The sequence below is a fragment of the Xiphophorus maculatus genome, chromosome 5, assembly GCF_002775205.1.
Source record: "Xiphophorus maculatus strain JP 163 A chromosome 5, X_maculatus-5.0-male, whole genome shotgun sequence".
Classification (NCBI taxonomy): domain Eukaryota; kingdom Metazoa; phylum Chordata; class Actinopteri; order Cyprinodontiformes; family Poeciliidae; genus Xiphophorus; species Xiphophorus maculatus.
Window position 1 is genome coordinate 24,356,776 of NC_036447.1, and position 24,096 is coordinate 24,380,871.

The 24,096-nt window shown below is 37.6% G+C and overlaps 1 protein-coding gene across 3 annotated transcripts in view; it reads right to left on the reverse strand.

The window, feature by feature from the left end:
* Positions 1-905: 905 nt before the first annotated feature.
* The window catches only part of sgcz (sarcoglycan zeta), a 342,032-nt gene continuing 318,841 nt past the window's right edge, over positions 906-24,096 (reverse strand). For all 3 annotated transcript variants that reach the window (XM_005807872.2, XM_023334551.1, XM_023334552.1), the window contains exon 8: positions 906-3,581. In XM_005807872.2, coding sequence (XP_005807929.2) covers positions 3,375-3,581 — 207 coding nt within the window. In that variant the 3' untranslated portion in view covers positions 906-3,374. The remainder of the gene's footprint in view (positions 3,582-24,096) is intronic.

Here is a 24,096-nt window from a genome sequence, read left to right on the forward strand (position 1 = left end):
TACATGTAGAATAACGTATGAAAACATAATTTGTGTATTTTGCCTTGAATAAATGTCTAAACAATTTGTAAATCTTTCTTGAAAACTTGTCTTTTTATGGACCAGGTTTTATGGATTCATGATGGTCTATAGATAATCTCCAATAGGGATGGAGCATTTTAAATAACATAGTTTTAAAATTCAATCATAAGCATCATGGAAAGCAACTCACAATATGTCAATAATCAATATGACATATTTTCAACACCTTCATATTGTTTTTTGTGCATGTCAGATGACTCATGGGTGAAATAAAACTTTAGTTTTTGAGGTTTTAACAGAAAGCAAGAAAAGTAATTGAATTTACCCAAGTCGAAAAACCATCATCTGTGTTGGTGGTTCTATGCTAGAATATGCTCACATGAACTTAGTGTGCAATACATTTACAATTTTATGTGCACTACGACTGTTGTGGAAAAGTACTTTAAATGTTCTCTCAAAAAAGATCAAGGAGAGAAGAGCTACTCAGTGTTATTATTATGGGATCAAAATGTTTCTGTTTTTAGTACCTCAACATAAAACTTAAAGAAGAAAAAAACATTACCACACTATAAATGTAGTAATTTACACCATCATAAAAATACAACACCGTTTCTTACATGTAATACCCTTCTATGTTTAGGATCCACTTAGACTAGAGTGTAAAATGGCATTGTTCTGTATTTAGCACAACATGGATGTTAAATGGCTATTACACTATCAAGCAAACAGTGTCCACATGCCATATCCGTCAAATTAAGCATTCAAAGGTATGCACGCAAAAATAATTTGATTAGAATAACCTATATTGTCAGGAAAAAGTGTTAGGAAACAACTGAAGTCAAAAAGATTTAATGACAACACCCCTTCCAGGAATTATCTTTAAAAACAATATTTTATTTTGTATTATTGGTATTGTTATATACATGGCATAAGTTGTGCTTTTTTTACTATCAAGAATAAACCAGAAGGGAACACATCAGGAAATTAAAATTCAAACTTTTATCCATTATTGAATTGTTTTCCTCTTCTTTTTTTTTTTTTTGTCTGGTGGATATACTGAGAATTCTACAAAATGAAGATAAAAGGGAAGGAAAAAAGTCAGAAAATTAAATAGATAGGTAGGCAGATTGATAATAGTTCAGAGACACGGATGGGCCGCTGAGGGTAGTGTGAATCTTCCAACTGTGATGTGCTTTTACCAACAGTAGCAAAGGCACCAGTGTATAACTTTGTTAAAAGAAAGGAAAAAAGAAAGAATGCCTCAGGGCCTTGTTCCAGTTGAGTCAACACACACACGCACACCCACACACGCCCACACACGCACGCACAGACACAACCAACCTCCATCCACAGTTATTGTCCTTAGGTTTCTACCACACGTGAATGCTTATTATCATTTTGAACTGTCGCAAATGATGGGTGAAAGATTAGTCAGCTGGAAATCATTCAGAGTGTTGAAGAAATGTGTTTCGGTTTCCCAACCTCTCCTGTGATACAGCCGCAGTTTTTAAAATGGGTTTCAAAATAGGGGTCAGATTTCCTGGCATCAAAGTGTGCAATGTCAAAAAAAAAAAAGAAAAGAGTAACAAATGAGCATGTAAGAAATAGGATGGAGGAAACAATATGAAGATATGTCACTGAATGATTGATAAGTAAAAGATGTGATAAAAAGACAAGATGAGTCCTTACTGATGGACGAGAAGTAGAGACGGAAAGCAGATATTCTGCAGACAAAGGCAAGCCTAGTAAAGATCATAAAACTGAGCTCACTGAACAATGAGTGTTTGAAAAGAAGTACAGCAGCAAAAGGTTTCTAAAATAGGATGAAAATATTTCATTCTTATTAATACGACTAAACGTCATCTGCCACTGACATCTCTTACTGGAATTTTCAGTGAGTTACAAAAACTTGTCTTTTTTTCCCTATAGCACCCATAAGAACTTCAATTTAACTTAAGATTCACATTTCTCTATCATTTTCAGTTAATTCAAATAGATCATGTAACAAAAAGATGATGTTTTTGGATTTAAAATATGCAGAAAAAAAGAGAGAGGGAAGAGGAAAAGATTCAAAATTTTGAGGTCAAGGATTTATAGTACAACTGATTCACCTGTAAAGAGATGACGCCTATTCCCCCGCCCCCGTCATTTTTCACGATCTGCCTTTTTTAGCAGTCAAGCGCTGTTGGATAAATAGAAAACAAGGTGGACAGAGAAAAAAGCTGAGGAGATGTATTGATAGATGGGTGAGAACATAAGTTTACAAGGGATGTCAAGAGGTTAACCAGCAAAAGACATGATTCGGGGGGAAAAAAACCAACGAAAGGAGATAAAAGACATTAAAGAGTTGAAAATCCATGAGAAAAAAATTTGGTGAATGCAAGGGTTAAAGCGCAATTATTTGCATTGGTTATCCAGTAGGGAAAGTGGGGTTGGAGAACATTGTTACTATCATTTGTACACCGATGCAAAAGGTTCACGTAACAATGTTGGGTTGAAAGACTAAAAGGGACGGGCATTGGGGGAAGGCCTTTCTGGTATAGATTGGTCCATTGGGCAGCCTTTAGCTTCCCACAAGACAAAACCCATTGTCTGATTAAATTTTATTAGCTACCCACTGGGCTGAGCCAACGTGTTCACTCACGTCTATCACTGTAGCCAACTGATATGTTAACCAGGAGCACATGTCCACCTCCCCCGGGTGGTATTTTCAGTTTACAATTATTCTGTTTACCCAACAAAAAAAACCCAAAACAAAACAAAAGCTTGTTTTTTTTCTCCTTGATAGTTTGGTCAAACAGAGAACAAACAATGCAAATCCCATGAATAATCCTCAGGACTTGAAGGGTCTCTCCAGGCTGCAAAATGCAAAAGGAAGAGACGGCCAGCAAAGGCTCAAGCCTTAGACTGCCCATTTATGTCCATGAGTGGTCTTAGTATAAAAACCATCTTTTGTGTCTTGCCAAGTCATTCATCCTTGTTACTCGCATTGGCCACAGACCAATCCTTATTAATTTGATTTGTGTGCTGCTGGCACCGGCCTCACACAGGCTCTTTTCCATGTTGATTCAGTCCTTTAGTGGGCTGTTCCTTGATACCGAGCCCCACATTTCTTGTTGATCCCATCCCTTAGCAACCGTCACCTCCCTACCATTTGCGAATCCGTGTCACTCGATTGCCGAACATGCGTCACCCTTTCGCCATGCGTCGGTCCTTGTTGATTCCGACCCTTAGCTTAGCTGTCGATGGCTTCAATCCAAACACACACGTTCCTTCATCCTGCGGTCTGTTGGCTAGCGTCAGCTCCAAGCTTGTTAGTCCATATGTCCTGTCTCTTTACGAGCCTCTAATTTTCAACTCCAGAGACAAAAGTTACTAGTGGTTTGGCAGGTGGATCCCTCCTCAGCTGGGGACAGGTAGAGCTTGCCATTAGCGCAGGCACAGAGCTCGTACACAGTCTGTTTGGTGTAAGTGGTGCCTGGAGGGGCCCCTTCCAGTGGGTCTACGGCACTGCCGAGGGGGATGTTGCCCAGCTTGATTGTGTTGGCATCTAGAAAGATCTGTTGAAACACAAAAGAGACGACAGAATATTTTCAGTCAACAACCATCCAATACGAACAAAGACATGTACGCATACATATCGATGCTGATTTAAGGTCTGCAGGGGGGTTGAGCTCACATGGACTGTTCTGTGTTCCTAAAATAACATGCAAACAAACAGCAGAGAATAAAAAAAACAAACATTGTTCTTGGTGCAGCAGAGGAAGGATGTTGCTGTAGGCAGTGACTATACTCTCACTGAGTTAGATTGTCATAAAAACTCCATAGAGGTCGGGAGGAAATGTTTATTTAGGAATATTTTTCTTTTTATGGGGGAAGGAAAAGTAAGTAACATAAGTGAAGGGAAAGTTAGATGTATAAAAGATAAAGAAGAGTGTGGGCAAAGAGAGACAGGAGGATATACAAAGAAAGTAGAGGCAGTAAAATTGTTTGGTTACAGGTTATGAATGTTGTTGTATTGGAAAATGTGAGCTATACCTGTCTAATCCTGAAGAAATGAAGCACGTTCAGTGGAACCTTCAGGTATGTTACATCTTTAAAGTATGAATGTCAGTGTTGACTTAAAATCAGTTTGTCTAACGTGCGAGAACAGCACTTTGTTTATTTATTATGTCTTTTGCTATTTTAAAAATCAACTGACCATCTGAGACTATATGAGTGACACCATATGGTTAAGTGATTACTTGCAGAATTAATCAGAAACTGGGTTATGCTGCCATCAGCTCAACAGTTCTTTTTATGGATCATTTGATCTTCGTTGGTGGAGATGAAACGTTTGCATAGCTTAGCATGAGATTTTAGCATTGCTATAACTGGGTGATTTCTGCTAAATTTGATAATAGTTTCATAAATTTAATTTCAGGGAAGAATAGATGGAACATTTTCAGCTGCTCAGAGTGGCCATGCTAATGCAGCAGAATTGAAAGGTCTGGCTTGACTTTCAATTAGCATATCATGCTGTAGTGCTAGATACAAAGGAAGGTAATGTTTTAGCGTTAAATTATGAAAGTCTTACGTTTTCCTAAACCATGCAAATGCACAGTAGATACACAGTCATAATGTAGGTCTTAGTAAATATATATATATATATATATATACAGTATATATGCTTTCCCCCGTCTCCCTCAAAAAACATGGAAAAGTTATCAAAATAGTAATTTGCCTAAATAGACAATCTGAAGTTTAGAGAGAGACAGAGAGAGAGCACTAAGTGGGGAACTGTAAAAAACATTTTCAACAGAAGGGAAAAAGTTAACACAAAATGTCTAAACATAAGCAACAAGGAGAGACCAATCAAAATACAAAATTGACAAATAAATTTTTTTTACCAGAATATGCAAACGTAGGCAAAACTCAGATCTCAGATAAAGACAGTCTTGGAAAAAAAAAAAAAAACATTTCAATGGATCATATACCCAAAAAATAATGCTTTTGGATTTAAAATCTGCAGGAAAAAAAAAGTTCCTTTCTGTTAATTTAACCTTAATTTCTTCATGCCCTGCTGGGTGTAAATCCCCCGTCTCCTTAATTCTGCCCTCTGATCGGTTGAGAATCATTACTCAATCTCGATTTCTATTGACTGCCTCACTTATTTACTCCTGTGTTTGAGGGAAGTTCAGATCTTAATTTTTCCTTTTTCTGGCGTTTCCTCACACACTTGGTTTTCTTTTTCTTTTCCCCACCGCCATGGCTGGATAGTTTCCTCAGCAGATATTTGTATCCCCATTATTCATGTACTTCAATTTAAAAACGAGGACAGGGGAAGTATAAATGGGTGAGGAAAAATTGCTTTGAGTGCAGAAAGAAAGAGACAATGAGGAGAGAAAGAGCTGATGGAAAGATGTGAGAGGGGCGATGGAGAGGAAACGGTAACACAAACAGTTTTCTCAACAAAAAAAAAGGATGACATAAATTAAGTTAAATGAGTTAAATCTCGCCCAAAAGACGTCCCATACCTAAAGGGTTCGGATACTTCCAAAGATAGGAAGCAACTAATTTAACTAATGATGCCACAATAGCTGACACAGTACACATCAGTCTGTATAAACAAGGCACATATACACACACAAAGACTTTGCGTGGTCTTCTGATTATTGTTCATCCATTTTTATAGCCTAACCCAAACCCTACGACCGTACTGTGGGTCATCACCACATAGTATTTGTTGAAAAAAAGGAAAACACACATACACTAATGTTACTTTCAACGAACGTAGACTAAAAGCAAGGCATTCGTTTGACAGCAGCATGAAGGCAAATGAAGTCTAGCAACGCAACCTGCAGAATTCTACAAGAGCAACACTGCCTTTATTAGGCGAAACACTCCGACTCCGAAAAGGTCTCCTGAATGTCGTTGCCACGCTGCTGCTTACGTCTCACACATGTTGCGGCAGCTCTAACACAGTCGGCGTGAGCCCCGGCAGACGGAGAACTTAAATAAATTGGTCGATCCCAACATTGTCTTTGTCCACCACCGATAATCACGTGACCGAATCGGGCTGAAAGGTCAATGCTGCGTTCAAAATCTCAGTGCATCCCGAAGCAATAAAAGTATTACTTTAGTATTAGAGTTTGCTGGAGATTATACAAAGTTTTAACCAGTTTTTGCAGCCACGGACATTGATACCATACAATAGGAGGAGAGATATGCAATAGCATGATGCCTTTGTCATGTAAAGTGTCTCATTTAAATACACAAACCTTTAGCTGTTCTTAGATCTGTACTAAGGCTTATGTGTGTCTGTAGAAAAAGTTCCTTGGCTGATTTATTTCAACAGGTGTTCACTGTAAAAACCACAAATTTGTTGCTTCTCCATGTTTTCTTTTCCCGTGGGACTGAAGTCCTGCTCAGACCTGGCATTAACGAAAATCCATGGCGGTCTGTTCACAAATGGACAGGTGTGAACACAACACACTCCAGACAGATTAAGAGCGCACTCAGCTCCAATAACTCTCGCCATATTTGAAGGGGGATCTCAGGTGGTCTGTGGCACCTGTGGCTCAATTTATTATTACACTGTGAACACATTGGAGCTCCGGAGCACGTTAATCACAAACTACTCATTAGTCGTAATAGTTTGCAGTGAAGAGAGTTTCCTTTTGGTGGTTTCCTTCGTCTTTGTGGAAAAACGATGTTCCACACACGCTGAGCCCATACTTGAAAGTTGTATTGTTCACAGAAACCCCTTCCTGCTGTTTTGGGTGCTAATCTCTCTGCAGCGACACTAAAGATAGAAGTGCCAAACATCAGAATGGGTCCTTCTCGCTCCGGGGAGTTTTCTTTGTACCTCGCCGTGCCCCAAATGCTTAGAGCTGTTTTTTTTTCCCCCCCGTCTTGTGTCTTCAAGGACCTGTTCAGAAAAAAACCCAAAAAACACTGTAGCGAGTTGTAAAGGTTCAGTTTGTCTTTTGTGAATTTGCAGAGGTGTGCTGAGACTGAACTCGGTAACATCAATAAATTAGACTTTGTTGAATCTTGAACATGCTAATCCGCCCCAATCAGGACTCAACTTCAGAGTACTGAATCTGTTCATGGACTTCATTCAAACTTCATGTTTGTCTGCATCTTTAAAACTGATCTTTTCACCAGTTCATGTAAGAAATTTCATTCTAACATGTGTGTTGGTTACACAAATCCGTGTGTATTTGATTCCATCGGATCACATTCTTCACTTGTTTCAAGCAAGTGACTATCAGAATTAGGTGGCTTTTTTGTTTAAAGTTCTGCTCATAAAAAGAGTAAACCTTTTTCACACATGGCTAGAAAAGAAAAATACATAAAAAAAACAAAAAACACAAAACATCCCAAAATGTCAAGGTATGTTTTTAATAGGTCCCTGGTGTTCTCTCGTCATCTTCTCTTTATCTCCCTAATAAGAGCTGCTATGACTCACTCACAGCTTTGAAAGGTGAAAGGATTCAGTTGTATTCGGCACCAGAACTCAAATTTACCTACCTTAACTACCTTCTTTTTGAAGAAATAAAAGCTTAAAGTTAATTTAGGACTGCGTGAGCATTGGACTGCGATAAAAACGGGTTCAAACGTGGTCTGCGGAAATATTCATCAACTATTAGAAAAAAAGTAATTTGTCGAAGTGTCTTGAGGTCTTAATCATGAATGAGAGAAAAATGGATCTGCAGTGAAGCGAGCATCATGTCAGACCGTAGTAGCAAAGAGAGAGCTGAGGCAAAAGTTGCAGCTCTCGATTTGTCGATCGATTTACATTACAAGACGGTGGATGCATGCAGGTGAAATGAGATTCCTATACAAGGTGTTGCATTAAGTTTTTTTTCCTCTAAGGCTTCTCTGAATCTATGTTTAACTCTTAGTCTGTGGCGTGTAACCGTATGTCCTTTCCTTCATGAAAATTGGTCAGAGCTGATCGGTTTAGCTTAGATGAAGCTATGCTAACAAAGGGGCTTCTATAGACAGACTTCCCTGGAAAGAAAGATTTTTTATCAGACTGAATAATAACCAGGACTTGATTGAACCAATTTTCTGCTGCTATATAATTTGAACTGAAATTTATTCCTTAATCAGGATGTCTTTTCCAGAATTAAATTAGTCGACTCTGTGGCATTTTATAAATTTAACACGTTTTAAAATGTTTTACATTTCTAAGCTATAAATTTATTCAGCTAATTCATAGCTTAGAATGTCTATTGTATGACATTACACAAATATTAAATTTTTTTATTTTTTATCTTGTTGATGGTTTTAACTGTAGAAGCCAATGTGTCCTGGGGGGTTCAAACCTTAAATTGAAAAATTAAGGTCCTTTAATAAAAAAAATAAATAAAATAAAGTGCCACATTAATGCTAAATGCCTTTTTCTGAGGTATCAGAATGTTATAAGGCAGTGAAATTATTTCAAATGTACTTTTATGTGCCTGTCCATAAAAGGGTTAGCCATTTAGATATTAAAATGCAGGACAGACCACACAAAATGTCTTAAACTGAACTAATTGTCCACTTATTTTGAAGGTCGTCCATCCAGCAGGACAACAGCCCTGGACGTACAGGCAGAACTACAATGCGATGCTCGGAACGGCAGTAAAAGCTCAGGCCGAAATCCAATTGAGAATCTTCTGGCAACACTTCAAAGTTCAACTTCACAGATGCTTTCCATCCAGACAGACTGAGCTTATCCCAGATAAAAAGTGCCTTTGACTGCCAGGTTGACATATTGTCATCAATTACCCAATTCCCAACAAAAAAGCAACCTCAGTGCTCCGCTCTACCTCCAAAGACACACAGTTCAGATCAGTCCAAACAAGTAAAATGATCTCATTAGAGACGGACTCAAATTCAAATCCAATTATATAAACTCAAATCCTTTCGAACTGTTAATAATTCAGTGCAGTCAGTTTCAATGAAATTATGACACAGTGGATTTCAAACTGGGTATGAGTCCACTGCTCATTGGTGATAGAAAAAAAAAAAAAAAAAGAGTTATGTAGCTGATAAAGCATGTGATTTGCATTCAATTTTCACTTTGAGCCAGTCAAGTAGGTAACTCAATAAAATAGATTTCAGTGGTCACGCTTCTCAGCTCAGAACAAACTAGATGTGACAGAAGGAGCTCTGACAGATACCTGAGGGTTGTTCAGATTAGAGGAGACAATAACGGGGACTCTGCTGGCCAGCAGTTAAAAGACATTATCTTATTTATAACTTTGTCAGGAAACATCTCTCAGTTCAGCATCAAAACCAAAAGAGAAATCGGTAACACTTTAATTGACGGGGTGTGCATAACACTGACATGACACTGTCATAAACATGATATAACACCAGTTGTAAACATGAAGGAGTCTTTATGAATGTCTATGACTGCTTTGAAGTGGCATTCTGTAAATATTGACAATTTCAATGCAAAGTTGTACTAAAACTGGCATTAAAAGTCCATTTAATAACTGAATTGAAAGCGTCATTATTTACTGAGTGACACTTCATGACAACAGTCATAAATATTCACGTTCATGGTGTTATATTATGTTTTTGACAGTGTGATGTCAGTCTTAGGCATACCCCCTCAGATAAAGTGTTACTGAGAAATCTTCCTCCAAGCATTTAGGTGGGATAATATGACAGAACAAAAACAAGAATTTAAGAGACTCTCAGCAAACTGCTTAGTGCTTAATTACTTTAAAAAAATAAAACGTAGTATTGGTATAAATAAAAATATGTTTTAGCAGCAAAACAACAACATAAAAACCCTCAAACCTACATTCATATCATAAAGACACTGACTTAATATCAACTTTTGTGCTGTAAAATTCAGTGAAGGATGTAAACAACTCTTCCATCATAAGGTCCAATATTAAAATTAGTAATGTCAATGCAAGCATATCTCAGTTGTGCAGCTAAACTGTTAACTTCCCCAACAGTGTGAGGAAGTTCTTAGCCAAACCAGACTTTAGGAGTAATTTCACTCATCATAGATCACGGATTAAGATGAGGTCTTTCAATTATTTCAATCGCAATGGTGATTTATTCCAAGAATTTTGCCTGTTTAAGATCAAGCTAACCATCATACTTTGTAAATCGGTGAACTTTGGTTTTAATTCAAATACTGCTAATAAGCATTTAGCATTAACTTGAATTTTGTACTTTGGATCTATGGTTTGTTCTGTCTCAGAAATGTGTAGGACAAAATTTAGCTTCTTTTTTTCACAATTGTCTTAACATGTACTCCCAAGAAAAGAGTGTTATGACTCTGTGCATGTGCCTCTTTGCACAGTTCAGACGTTTATCTGGAAAGTATTCACTTTCACAGCACTTTACTCTTTCAACATTTTGTTATGTTACATCCTTATTTCAAATAGTTTTAAATGAATCTCTCTCCTTAAAATTTCCACGCAATTGCCCCATTATGACAACATGGAATATTTGGAATGTTTTGCAAATTTATTAAAAATGGAATAGCAAAAAAAAAAAAGACTGTCATGCAAGTATTCACAACCAGATAATTCAGTGTTAACCTGTGTGAACTGAACAAGTGGTTAGGATTAAACTGGCACAACAATACCTTAAGTTGGACGTTGGAACTTGTTGGTTTTTCAAGTAAACGAAAGTCATAAGTAATTTAGCATGTCAGGCAATGAACATATCTTGTTAAAATAGATGATTTATGAAGTCTGGTAGGGCCTCTTAATTCTTAGTTCTAAGATACTAAGTAGGAAAATAATGTACCAAAAGTAAAAGGTCGTCAAGTACGACCAAGGTTTTCAAACCCCAGCTGGCCCCTTCTTCAAAAAGACATTGGCTATTTCTTTTTGGCTCACTGCAAAAATGTTCCTCTTGCTAGACATAAAAACATCAGAATTCCCAGTGAACATGAAATCATTTTGGAACTTAAGCCTTAAGGAGGCCAAACTTAATATTCATTACATATCGGTAAAGTAGAGTCAAAGCAATCATTTGCTTTAGCCGGGCAACTTTTGAAAATCGCCTTTTTCAAATTACTTACACACTGAATCCGGCTGTATTGTATGTATCACTCATGCGCAAATACAAATGTGGGAGTCCACACGAGGGCCTGAACATGTGCATAAACCGTGAATTTACGTCTAAGCCCATCTTCCTCTAACACCAGTTTAGCAAGCATGTGCCTCTGGCACCAAGGAAATGGAAAACATGCAGAGAGCCACAATTATGAAGGGTCAAAGCATTTTTCATGGATGATTTCCTTTGGCACAGCCATGAACAGCAAAAGAGGGAGATGAGTGACTTCTCAGAAACTAGGGGCGGCAGCTCAGAAAGAAATAGTGCTTTTCTGGTATGAAAGGAGAAAGGAAGTGGAAGTAGGACGTAAGCGAAGGATGTGAAGGGGAGAAAGTAAGAGCGCCGCTCTGCTCTCATTTGTAGCAAAGATGCCTGGTACATTTAAGTTGTCTAATTTATGTTGGTAACACCCGGCTGCGCAGCCGAAATACATGTGGGGGAAATTCTGTTGCTTTCGCCACAAAACTGAATCTTTTACACTTCGGCTTCTTTCGTGCCAATGTTTAGATTTTTTCTTTGTTTTGTGCATGAAAACCAAGAATCGTCTTGGTTTTTCTTTAGAACAGGATTGCACTAAACAGAAAAAGGTCAGGCTATATGCATTTCTAAGGAATGAAAATAATCATAACTTTGTGGTTTTGACCTGAGTTGCTTGTTACAAAATAAATGGAGCTAAATGAAAAATGACAAAGTGGAGGGAGGTAGGTGGAGGTAGCCAGGACAGGATTTCATGAATTCTTCTAGCTAACTGGTTGATGGTGGTAAAGTTTCAAATTAACTGGTTCACACAAAAATGAAAATGCTGATATACATGTGGTTGATTCTCTGTTAAGTTATTGCACAGAGTTCTCTCTGATATAGTTGCCATTATTCTCAGCAAACAAACAAAAATGATAGAGATGCAGCCATATATTTGGATGATAACCAGAAACGGCCTGATCACAAACCCAACTAGCTGACTAGCAGTGAGATCATTCTTCAGTGAGGGATGAAGACTCAGTGATTTATTTTCAGCATCTCTGCGGCGTTAGAAGCTTCTACAAAGAAATATGTTTCTTTTCTTCCTTTGGACACTATAATGAGGAGTTAAATGTTAGCAGGCAACAGGAAAGAAAACATTTAACTGGAAAGTTGCTTTGTTTCATCTCTTTGATGACTCGAGTTGTATTTGTCACAGAACATGCTGGCTCAGGAAACATTGGCAACCTTTAAGATATGATATGCCAAAGTTAAGGTCAATAATTGCTTTGTAAAAAAAAAAAAAGAAGAAGATCATGCTAAACATGCTCCCTATCCGAATGATGCTAATAACTCATGAAAAGATACAGAAAAACAGATTAAAATGGTAATTCTAATACATTTCCATTGTTTTATAATGTTTGTGAAATCCAGTCTGAATGCAGTTACATGTCATGTACATGGTGTGACAATGCCTCTGGCAAATGTATCAATATTTAATGACAGTGCTGAAAGCTCCTGTATATTTACAATAAATTCCTGAACAATTTCAGGATCTAATGCGTAACAGTAAGTCAATGTTTTCCTCACAAATATTAAGCTTGACACTGATGCTTTTTTAAATAAAGAAACTGAAGAAAAATTATTATTTTTAGTGCACATTATAGTATATATATATATATATATATATATATATATATATATATATATTTTTTTTTTTCTAATGAAGATTTCAGTAGTATAGATTTGGAGATAGACGGGATTAACAATACAGCAAAACTAGACAGCCATGTAACTCTTAGATGTTTCAATACATTTGTTTTGACTTCATTAGGAAGTCTTCAGTCTTTCAACATAATAGAAAACAGCATTTTGTTGTTAATTATAACTAACAGACATGTAAGAATCAACTAAAGCTGTTGCCATGTGGTCGAGTCACAAAATCTCTGATCGGCATCTTTAATTTTTGCACTTTTGATCTACCGTAGCCGATTCACTGGCGTTATCCTTCATTGCCAAGGAGGAGCCGGAGAACACAAAACTGTCAAAATGTGTGTTACTTAGATAAATTAATTCCCGTAGACTGATTTTGTGAGAGTCTATGATGATGATGAATCCCCTGCACTGCGCTGACTATTTTTCAGCCTCTAATAACAGACAGGCAGACAGAGAAAAACCACAGACGCTGGTAGTGATAGCCTAATGGAAAGTCTCCCGACTTGACCTTCATCTCGGCATCTCCCATCATCTTAAGTACATGCTGGCAGCCGGTTTCTGTTGGCTTGTTTATTACGATAGGTAACTTGCATCTCTTCTGTAAAAAACGCCCTGTAAGCAGTATGAGTTTCCCCTCATCGCTTGGAGGCTTGTTGATCTCTCTAAAGCCTCTAAGACTTTTACTGAGACTCCTGCTGAGTCTCCAAGAGTTTCCAAACCCAGATAGCTCAATTTCAAAGTGCTGCTCTCACATGCTGAAATGCTCAGTGAATATGTGACTGGCGTTTTTATTCCCAGATACACTTCCATTTAAGCTCACATTCTGGATTCAGAAAAAACAAATAAACAAACAAACGAATAACGAATTCTGCTTTTTGTGTTTAGTTCGAGGTCTGACAGAAGGCAGTGGCGGTGAATGGAGGGGTCGGGGTCATATTTGGCGCTTTATTGGCAGGGATTTTTGAAAGGACTCTCTTTGTTTTACAAATATCTGAGAGCAAAAAGTGAAAATTCGCAAACAGACGTGGCTGAGTGACAGGTGGAAAGGTCGAGTTAAAGCACAGGTCATTTGCACCTCCAAAATCTGAGTGCAGAAAGACAGATCTTAGGGGAAGCAGCAAGCCTTTATGCAGTCAGGTATTTATGAACTTAAGGGCAGAGGGGAAGAAGTTTAGTTCTTGAAAATGTGAACAAGGAAACCTGCTCCATTTTTAAATTTGTAACCAGGTAGAATGAAACTTCCATATATGTAATTCCTTCCCAATTAAATAGTTGATTTATTGATTTGTCCCCCAAGTATCATCTTCACATGATTTGTAAATCTAATCCTAATTACTCAACGCCTTTTTAAATTGTTTACCATTTGTTACAATGCCAACTTATTCATAGAGTATATGAACATTGACCTTTCACAATTACTATTCACATAAATATTATTCACATGCACCAGTCACACTTGTATATATGCATATGTATTTATAGTTTTTCAGTATTTTTTTCTGTGTACTCCAAGCCAAGCAACAACATTTCACTTCCAAATTCACTGCCATGTCTTTGTTCACTGACAATAAGGCAAGTCTAACTCTAAATATGATTTTGAGTAGCAGATATAACAGTTTCACACACAAGAAAACTTTATTTACAGTAACTGCATCTCTCAGGTTTTCTGACTGATATTCAGTGAGAATTTTCCAAGTTCTTAAAGATATTACTTACAGATGCAAACTCTGCTTTGTGTCCTCAGTTGGTCAAGTACAAATACTAGATATAGAAGAAGAAGAAAAAAATCTAAGAGTCACAAAAAAAATGATAGAAGAAAACATTATAAGGCCTTAAACATCTGTAGGAACTATTGATGAAGCCCTCATTCAAAATATGAGAAAAAATTCTGGCCTCTTGGGAGCAAAATATTAACAATGAAAGGTTTCATTACATATAAAAATCTACATTATCAGAATATCTCTATTAAATCAGAAAATGTGAAAGCACCACGATGCTGAAATATAAGTTGCTTACCCTAACAGAATCCCAAAGGGGCTGATTTTATGCAATCATAACAAACTCTTGAAACTTTGAGGTTTGTTAGTCGACATATGTCAGACTGCTTCTGATCCTCACATCAGGCTCTCACGAAGAAAAACTTGACGACTACTTTTTAGAGGACTGCCAGGAACCAAAACAGACAAGAAAAGCTCGAGCTTAAAATCTTTAGCCGAGACATTGAAAGAATCGGGGAGTGAAAAAAAGAAAGGTATAGAGAGGCATAATGGAGGTCGAAAGGACAATAGCAAAAGTATCTCAGCACACACAAACTCCCTGAATTGTGTCCACACCGTTCATGACTGTCTCCCCATGGCTAACCTTCCCTCTGTTTTTGCCTTTTTTGTTCTTTTCTTTTCTTGTTGCCACATAGAATGCACACAGAAAGGTGGGTGGTGGTGAAGCAATCTGAGTGTATTACACAGACCATTAGCCTGGTTGAATGGACACAAGCAGGAATGGGAGCTGACAATGAATGAAATGACTGAGGCTGAAGAGACACTGAAAGAGGTTTATAACCCAAACAAAGAGGCACCAAAAGAAAGAAAACTGTCAACAATACTGTACCAGGTAAGCACAGTGGTTGTATGCAAACATATTCATGGAAACATGCATCAACAGCAGACAAAAAAAAGTACATTTCACAAAGGTACAAGCTTGGTAATCAGAATCCTTGGTAAAAAATACCACAATGTCACGTGATCAAAGTATTTACACACAACACAGGAGTGCCTCAGGGTTCTGGAGAGGAGGATCCATTGGATAGAAGAACCTCGGATTCAGGAAAAGTAGTGTGGTCTACGTCCTGGTTGTGAAACACTGGACCCTCAGCAGGGTCCTGGAGGGTGATGGGAGTTCGTCCAACCAGTCTACATGTCTTCTGTGGACTTGTAGAAGGGGTTTGACCGTGTCCCTCAGGGAATGCTGTTGTGGGGTACTCTGGGAGCACAGGGTACCAGGCTCTTTGAGCCGGGCTGTTAGGTCTCTGTACAACTGGTGTCAGAGTCTGGTCAATAAGTCCAACTCGTTTGCGGTGATAGTTGGACTCCGCCAAGGCTGCCTTAGATCAGCCGATCCTGTGGTGAGGGGATCCATTTGGTGGCCTTAGGATTGCGTCTCTGCTTTTCGCATCACGTTGCAGATCACAACCTGATGAGAGTATCGGGTCATGATCTACAGCTTTCACTGGAGCAGTTCTCAGCCAAGTGTGAAGCGGCCAGGATGTGAATCAGTGCCTCTATATTTGAGACCGTGGTCTTGAGCCTGAAAACCTTCTTCAGGTCAGGAAAGAGGTCCTGTCTCAGGTGGAGGAGTATCCCGGGAAATATGGAGTCAGAGATAAATAGGCAGATTGGTGATGCAGATGCTGTGCTGGTCTGTTGTGGTCAACAGAGAGTTGAGTCAAAAGGCAAAGCTCTTGATTTATTGGTCGATCTACGTTCTTACCCTCATCTATAGTCATGAGCTTTGGGTCGTCACTGAAAAAACGAGATCGCAGATATAAGTAGCCAAAATGAGTTTTCTCCTCAGGGTGTTTGGAGGGACGATGTTTCTCAGCTCACCTGGGAACGCCTAGGGAATTCCTGGGGAGCGGGAAGTCTAGGCCTCCCTGCTTAGGCTGCTGCCACCTCAATGCAACACTGTGGCCCAGTTGTTAGCACTGTTGTTTTACATTACCAACATAAGAGTAATTAGTTGTTCCTTTAGTTTCTTACGACTCTCCATGTTTGACAAAGCACTGGATAAGTAGGCAACACAGTGCAGAAGCAGGTATTAAGACACTCCTGAATGGATGCCACAAGTAAATCAAGGATTTCTTAAAAAATGAATGAATGGGATTATACTGAAGAACATGTTTCCACCATGTCGTCTCAAGCATTTATTAACTCTTTGACTACAAAATGTTGAAAATATGTAAGGTCTCCAACTTCCTTTGGTTTCTCCTTTAGACTGCACTGCTGAGCTGTTTGAGTTGCGACTTGTACTTAAAATTCAAACTAAATATATTTTGATGCCCGAAGGTCATTTTAACGAAGGACACGAGAACTGTATTGCAGAAGATGTTGTTGGTTTTAAACAGTAATGGTTTAAGACTGAAATATTATTCAAAAGCAATGAAAATAAGACCCAGAAAAATAAGAGTCTGAGACAGAGTTGCATCAGATTGACAGGATCACAAATGCACCCCTATCTGGCAAACCCACCGCAGGGAGTGTGAAGTATAGGCTAATAACTTTTCTGACATGAATCGCACCGTTAAAAAAAAAAAAAAAAATCCTCCACATCACTTAGCCATTGGCAGGTATCTGCTAATCTGTTATCGCACCCATAGACACGTACACATAGATGCAGTCTCTTAAGTGGAGCTGAATGATGAAAACAAGACTTAGAAGTAAACAGAAAATCTCTGGAGATTGAAAAAAGTAGTGGCAGCTGTTGAAGTGCACTTTGAGTTCACACTGGTTCATATTTTTGTGACGGCCGTGCATATATCCACTCATATCAGGGGATAAAGCTTGTTATTTCTGTAGTGTGTGCAGTAGGGGCGGTTTGTACTCACAAAATTGTATGTAATTATTCTTCGGCTTGAATTTGAGTGCTTTGTGTAATTTGTATGTTCTGCATTATTGTGTCTGTGTGCTTATTGGCTCTTATGACAGGGAGTTACATTCTGCCAACATTTTTGTTTACTCATCATTCTTGCCTTACCCGCAGGTAAAGAAAACAAGCAGGAGAAAAAAGCTGGTCCCTGTATAGCACCCTGTAACGCCTCGAGGCTATGACATTTTAACGAACCCCAGGACTGTGTAAACAAACAACAAAACTTGAATGTAGCCAAACTTTTGTGAAAACTTCCTGTAATTAATCCGATTTCCGTTCATAGAGGTTGACAGCGAAATGAAGTGGGGAAATACTAATAATTCGTTTGCAATAAATTTGCAACCTTTAATATGTAGTGGCATTCAAACAAATTTAAGGCATTATTCATGAGAGAAACATACTTCAGTTTTACATCATTTGAGAACACCTTAAGCTCAATAAAAGGCAGCTGGATTCTAGAAATATTTGCAAAAAAAGAACTGTTGGCTTTTGAACATGGTGCTATTGCTCATCGCCTTGTGTGACACAGCCTTTGTGGTACCACAAAAGACTTCTGCTAGTCCATCTTCAAAAAACGTATGATCTCAAATACTTCTCTTGTTCCTTAAACACATTACATCTCTCATACAAATGAGAATGTAAGTGATTTTGAATGTCTATTATTGGCCCTCCCTTTTTTCGGAAAATGGAAGAAAGTCTTGCTTTATTAAAAACAAAGTCATCCAAATGGCATCTTCAGCACTGAACAGATGAGGGAGCATCACAGCCTTCTCTCCTCTACCTCAGCACTTTAACAGCAATTCCCAATTTGGGAACATGTGACCAAAACAACTGCCATGGCATCGCTAGGGAATGCTTGGATCATCAAAGGACAACAACCCAAACGTAAAACTGAACTGTGTCTTTAATAGCCCTATTAGTGACCTTAATGGCCCTATTAGTGACCTTGATGGCCCTATTAGTGTGTGTTTTGATTACATTCTATAAGCCTGATTCCATCTGTGTTTTATCTGAAGAAGCCTTTGAATGTGAGGTGAAACAACTTCATGAAACAACAGAAGTCCGACTGTATTTTATTTGATTACTTAGGATATTTCGCATTTCTAGCCGATGGTGAGTTGGCGCATATTTTCAAATGGTCTCTTCTTTATACAGAAAACCCCCCAAATATTTATTTTAAAAACAAAAAGAGTAAATGCATGTCACTTTTGCTTCACTGGACAAACACCTTTTATTGTCGAGTCGAAACTGTTAGTAAACAAAAATATACTACACATGTTTAAACATTGGATTGGAATTTACTTCCAAGAGAGCTCAACAAATATTCAAGATGCAAGATATTTGCTCATTGTCTTTAACGGTTTAGTAGATGGGGATTATGGTCAGGACTTTGATTATTAGTTATAAACAGTTGTTTTAACTCAAAATATTTCTTAGCCCAATTAAATGTATTTTTGTAATATTGAAGCGTTCTCGCTGGAATCTTTGTATTTGCGTGTTTCTGGTACGGCCGTAATTCGGACGCACAAGTGACATCTGCAAACAATAAAGCCGCTTCACTTGGACCGCTGGGTGTTAATTTGTGCTTCAAAAAAACAATCTGATTGGAACGTTAGAAAAGACTATTGTCGTGTGCAAGCTGTGCAAAAAGCAGTTGGCTTTTCACCGGAACCATTAAAGCCCAAAATACCATCTCAATACGAAACATTTGGACCGCGCCCAGACGTCCCGAACACTTGTGTCAGCATCCACAGTCCACATTTTTAAAGTGGTATACTGTATTTTCACCAAAGTCAAATGAATGATCAGAGCTCGTAGTGTATTTGCTTTATAATTTAACATTTAAAAGGGGTTTTGAATTGAAAATATTACTTATCTTGTCAATGTATAGTTTGATTAAAATGCAATTAATTGCGATTAATGAATTACAAACCCCGCAATTAAAAATTTTAATTGAGTCCCACCACTAGCAAAAATTAAGCAGCTCATGTCGTTGAACTCTCTGATGCTTGACATTTCGCTTGTGACTCTAAAATACTCTTATAATAATGACAATGTAATATAATAATAATGTGTGTGAATTGTTTAATTTTAGAAAATGGTTCCACATTTCAGCTTCAAGAGGGTCTGTTTTCTTTGGACTCGATTTTAAAAATAAATGATGTCTCAGCCTAGCAAACGAGGTCACATAGTATTCAAGATTTATAGATGAACTTGAAACATTTATGATAGTGCATCGAACACAACATAAAACCTCTTAAAGGACTCATTGGTGGAAAATTCAAATAAGCATAAATGACATGAATATTGGATACCAAAGCTGGACCCTACTGTCATTCCCTCCTTTTCCACTATAATTTCTTTTTAGTGTAATTGTCCATCCAACAAGAAATTAAATCATGATTTACCTTCACTGGGGTGATGCTTTTCTGATTGCTCCGTTGAGTTAGGAGTGCATAAAGAAATCAATCAATGTCAAAATCTTTAATTTATTATTTTTTTTAACAAGCTGAAAAACATTCTCGCACACTTCAACTTCATGTGTGTTTCATTAAAGTTATTGTTATTGTTGATCAGCGCTCCCGGTTTTGCATCAGTATTTATTTTGTTTTCCTCGCCAAACGTTATTGAAATAGAAAAAAAAAACAACTAAGAAACAACTTCGGCTTATGTGACACTTTGTGTTTTTCTACTCAAAACTCCTCCAGGATCTCACTTACTCGCCACTCCTGCCATCTGCAATACATTTAAGGAATGGAAACATCCTCCATGATGCTAAAGTGAGAGCAATTTCTGGGTCATGGAGGAGATGGGAACAAGCCAAAAATTACATGAATGGAGGGCACCCAGAGAGTAGGTGACTGTAGAAAAAAAAATATGATTGGAGACGCAGAGAGAGCAAGAGAAATGGAGAGAGAGAGAGAATAATGAAAAAAAGAAAGCCTGAGAGGATCTGTCAGCTCTGGTTGGCTTTGATTTTAATGGAAGCCAGCGCTAGCCTACCTCTAACCCATTTGGCCCTAATTCCACTGCTGCTTTCCAAACTTTTTAAACTTTAATGGTCCCTTCTTAAGTGCCAGCTGCTGACAACATTGATTTGGCTTTAAGCTTTGCTGTCCTGCGTGCCTTTATTTTCTCCTGCAAAATCGACAGAAACATCTATTTTCTCCCATCCTTCTCCACCTCCCACTAATCTGATCCTCCTTCTATCCAGCCTTCATCCGCTCTCCTCCGTTTATGTGACGGCGTCAGCGGTCGAGTATGAGAATAGATGAAAAGAATGCTATTTCGATAAGGTGTGTGGCATTTTTTTTTTCTTTTTCCTTTTTTCGGGGAGGAAACGGTCTGGGTGTTATTATTGCTTCTTCTTTTAAACAGATGTGGTCTGAACTCAGAAATATAAACCTTTGCAGTCTGTACAAACGTGTTTGTTTATTGCTTTGTGTATGTAGCAATACAGCATCTGGTGCTGCATCCAAATACTATATTGCTCAAAAAGAAATCTGTGGACGTTATTGGTCGTAGCGATACGGACTTAAGGTTTCATCATAATATTTTGTGGTGCTATGATATGATATTACTTATTTTTTAGGTAACTGTATGACTGTGTCTGCATGGTGCAACAATCACATTACTACAAACGCAGAAGTTGGCGTTTGAAAAACATACCATTTGTAATATGCTTCTTGAGGACACCAGTAACACAAAGAAGTGTGATTTGTATCACTAGACTTCACAAAGTAACCACATTTCAATATATTTTCAAATTCCAGCAATATGGACAGTTCTGGGAGATTTTAAACATCGATATGAATTTATCTTCAAATTCTTATGAAACAAGCAAAAGGCTCACGGTAAATTATAATTGATATGATGAATGCCCAGCCCTTTTTGGTCATTCATCTTTTTACATCTGTCTTTTGCAAGCATGGCAGATTTTTTTTTGCTTTTCGTTATGCCCTTTCGTTATGTCAAGAGGTTACTTGTGGAAGCGTTAGTTTTTTTTCAACAAAATATAAACCCACCCAAACACTCTTCAAAACACTAAAATGTACTTTTTAAAGTTCATTTTAAGAAAGTTGGATGAATAAAAATGAAAAATCTATAAAGATATGACTCATATTAATGGACATATCAAAACACAATGATTACGTTTCAAATAAATTCATCTATGATCAATGAGATTAAGAGAATGTGTTTGGTTGCAGAATCATGCTGCGGGGAGCTTTTCCTCGGCTTGGGCAGGTTTTTTTTATATATATATATATATATATATATATATATATATATATATATATATATATACACTCACAAAGACTCCTATGAATTAAAACTTGTGATTGTGAAGTGAAAATATTTGAAAAAGGTTTAAGTGGAAAGAGTATTTAATATTTTTTTTATTATAAACAACCATACTAAGTCTATGCAGAATTCTCAAACATGCTTATAATCAATCTGTCCACTTTAGACCATAACGTGGAAGATGTACAGTATGTGTATTTTAAGTCAGTGGAGCATTTATCTTTTTCAATTTCTATTCAGTGATAAACTAAAACCTTGATTTCACTGTCCTAATTTTTTTTTCTATATAAACCTTTAATGAAGACTAACAAAAGAGAACTAGAGTACATGTGCATTTGTGAACATTTTATATTTGATGATGCCAAGCCTTTCATCTAGTCAACCAAAAAAAAGCCTAGTATGAACCTCTTGTCCATTATTTTAAAAAAATGAACTAAAGGGAATGCTTAATATTCTGCATGAGGCGTGAGTTTTAGGAGTTGTGAGGTTTTCCTGTGTTTGATGTTCCCCTATGACTTAATGTTTTTGTTTTGTTGTTTTCGTTTGAACAGATTTTCAAACTTCAAACCAAAGCTAAAAAGAAATGAAAGGCACAACTTGAGAAAAATTTGAATCATGCCAAGTATCACTGCCATGTATTACATGTGGACTTCAGTCTTTTCCTGTTAGTGAGATGTTAGCTGATTAGTCACCTGTTTGCTTCCTGAAAACGTTACTAATTTTCTAGAGGTGGCTTCATGAAAACGACCAAATTTTGCACATTGTATGAGAAAAGCTATTTTCTATAAGTTATTACCTTAAGCAGTAGAACCCCCAAATTAAACTATGTAGAAATATGTCACAAACCACATTCATGCCAAAAAAAATTATAAAGATTTAAATGCTTCACCTACATAACAGATGGGGGTTTCTAAGCAAAAGATTAACACTTATTTCCTAAATGAGCCATTTTAAACAGGCAACAGCTTAAATGATGATGTCATAAATCTCTAAATTTCAAGTGTAGAGATCTAATTTCTGCCCTTGTATGTAAAGTGGTATACTATTGACCCATCTATATTTCACTATTAGATGGTAGACAGTATTTTTCTGCCTCTACGCCCTGCAATCAAAGTTACTTCTTCTTTTCTTTAATGATTGTTTTTCTCATATTGTTACTTTATTATTGCTTTTCTCAGTGTAATCATCTTTTTAAATGACCACAGTATATTTTCAGACTCGGAGACCAATAACTGATGATGATGACCTGCACTAGAATACATACAATGAACAAAAATACAGAATGCAACACTTTTGTTTTTCCTCCCGTTTTGTCATGAGCTGAACTCAAAGATCCAGGACTCTTTCTATAAACACATTTATATATATATATATATATATATATATATATATATATATATATATATATATATATATATATATGCTTTATTGCTATAAATACCTGTCTAATTCTGTCAGTGAGCAGGTGTTGCATATTGAGTACCGTATTTTTCTGACTATAAGGCGCACATAAAATCCCTATATTTGCAAAACAATCAGCAATGTGCCTTATATTCCGGTGCGCCTGTATGAACAGTGTACCGTATGTTTCATTACGACTTTGGTAAGCGACGAAGCCACTCCCCTTGATTGTCGAAGCATAATCGCTGCTGGTCAGAAACCTCGTGGAGTCAGCTCTCTATGCTGTCTAGACAGACTTGTGTTGGGGTGGCGAACCACTTTTCCTGATACGTACAGTGCTTCAACCCTCAATGAAGACAATGAGACTGAATTGGATGATGACGAGAGGGATCCGGGCTTGCTTGATGCCGCTATCGCCCAACTGTTAAATTCCAACACCGAAGACGAGGAATTTGATGGATTCGTAGAAGATGAATGATTGAAAAAGTGAGTGTACTTTTTTGTGTAATGTTGACAATTACTGTTAATGATTTGAATAAGGCCTGACCTATCCGACTACCGCATTTTGTTTCTCTTCATGCCCCTTATAATCTGGTGCGTCTTATATATGAAAAATAGATCCGTTCACTGATACTGCGTCTTATAATCCGGTGCACCTTATAGTCCGAAAAATACGGTAGCTGATTAGACAGCATGGTAATTACACACGTGTGCCTGAGGGACCATAACAGAAGGCCAACCAGTCCGTATCTGGGGTGAGCACCATTTGCCTCATGCAGTGCAACACATCTCCTTGGCACTGGAGGGCCCTGGCCCAGAGCAAAAAGGCCTAATGGGTCTGAGGATCTCATCCAGGTATGTAATGACAGCAGTCAGGTTACCCCTTTCTTTCGCCCAGGGAGGCTTTCTAGTAAAAATTGCTTCCCCAAACAGTTTCTGACCCACCGCCAAACTGGTCATTCTGTCGGCAGTGTAACAACCTCAATGAGTCTC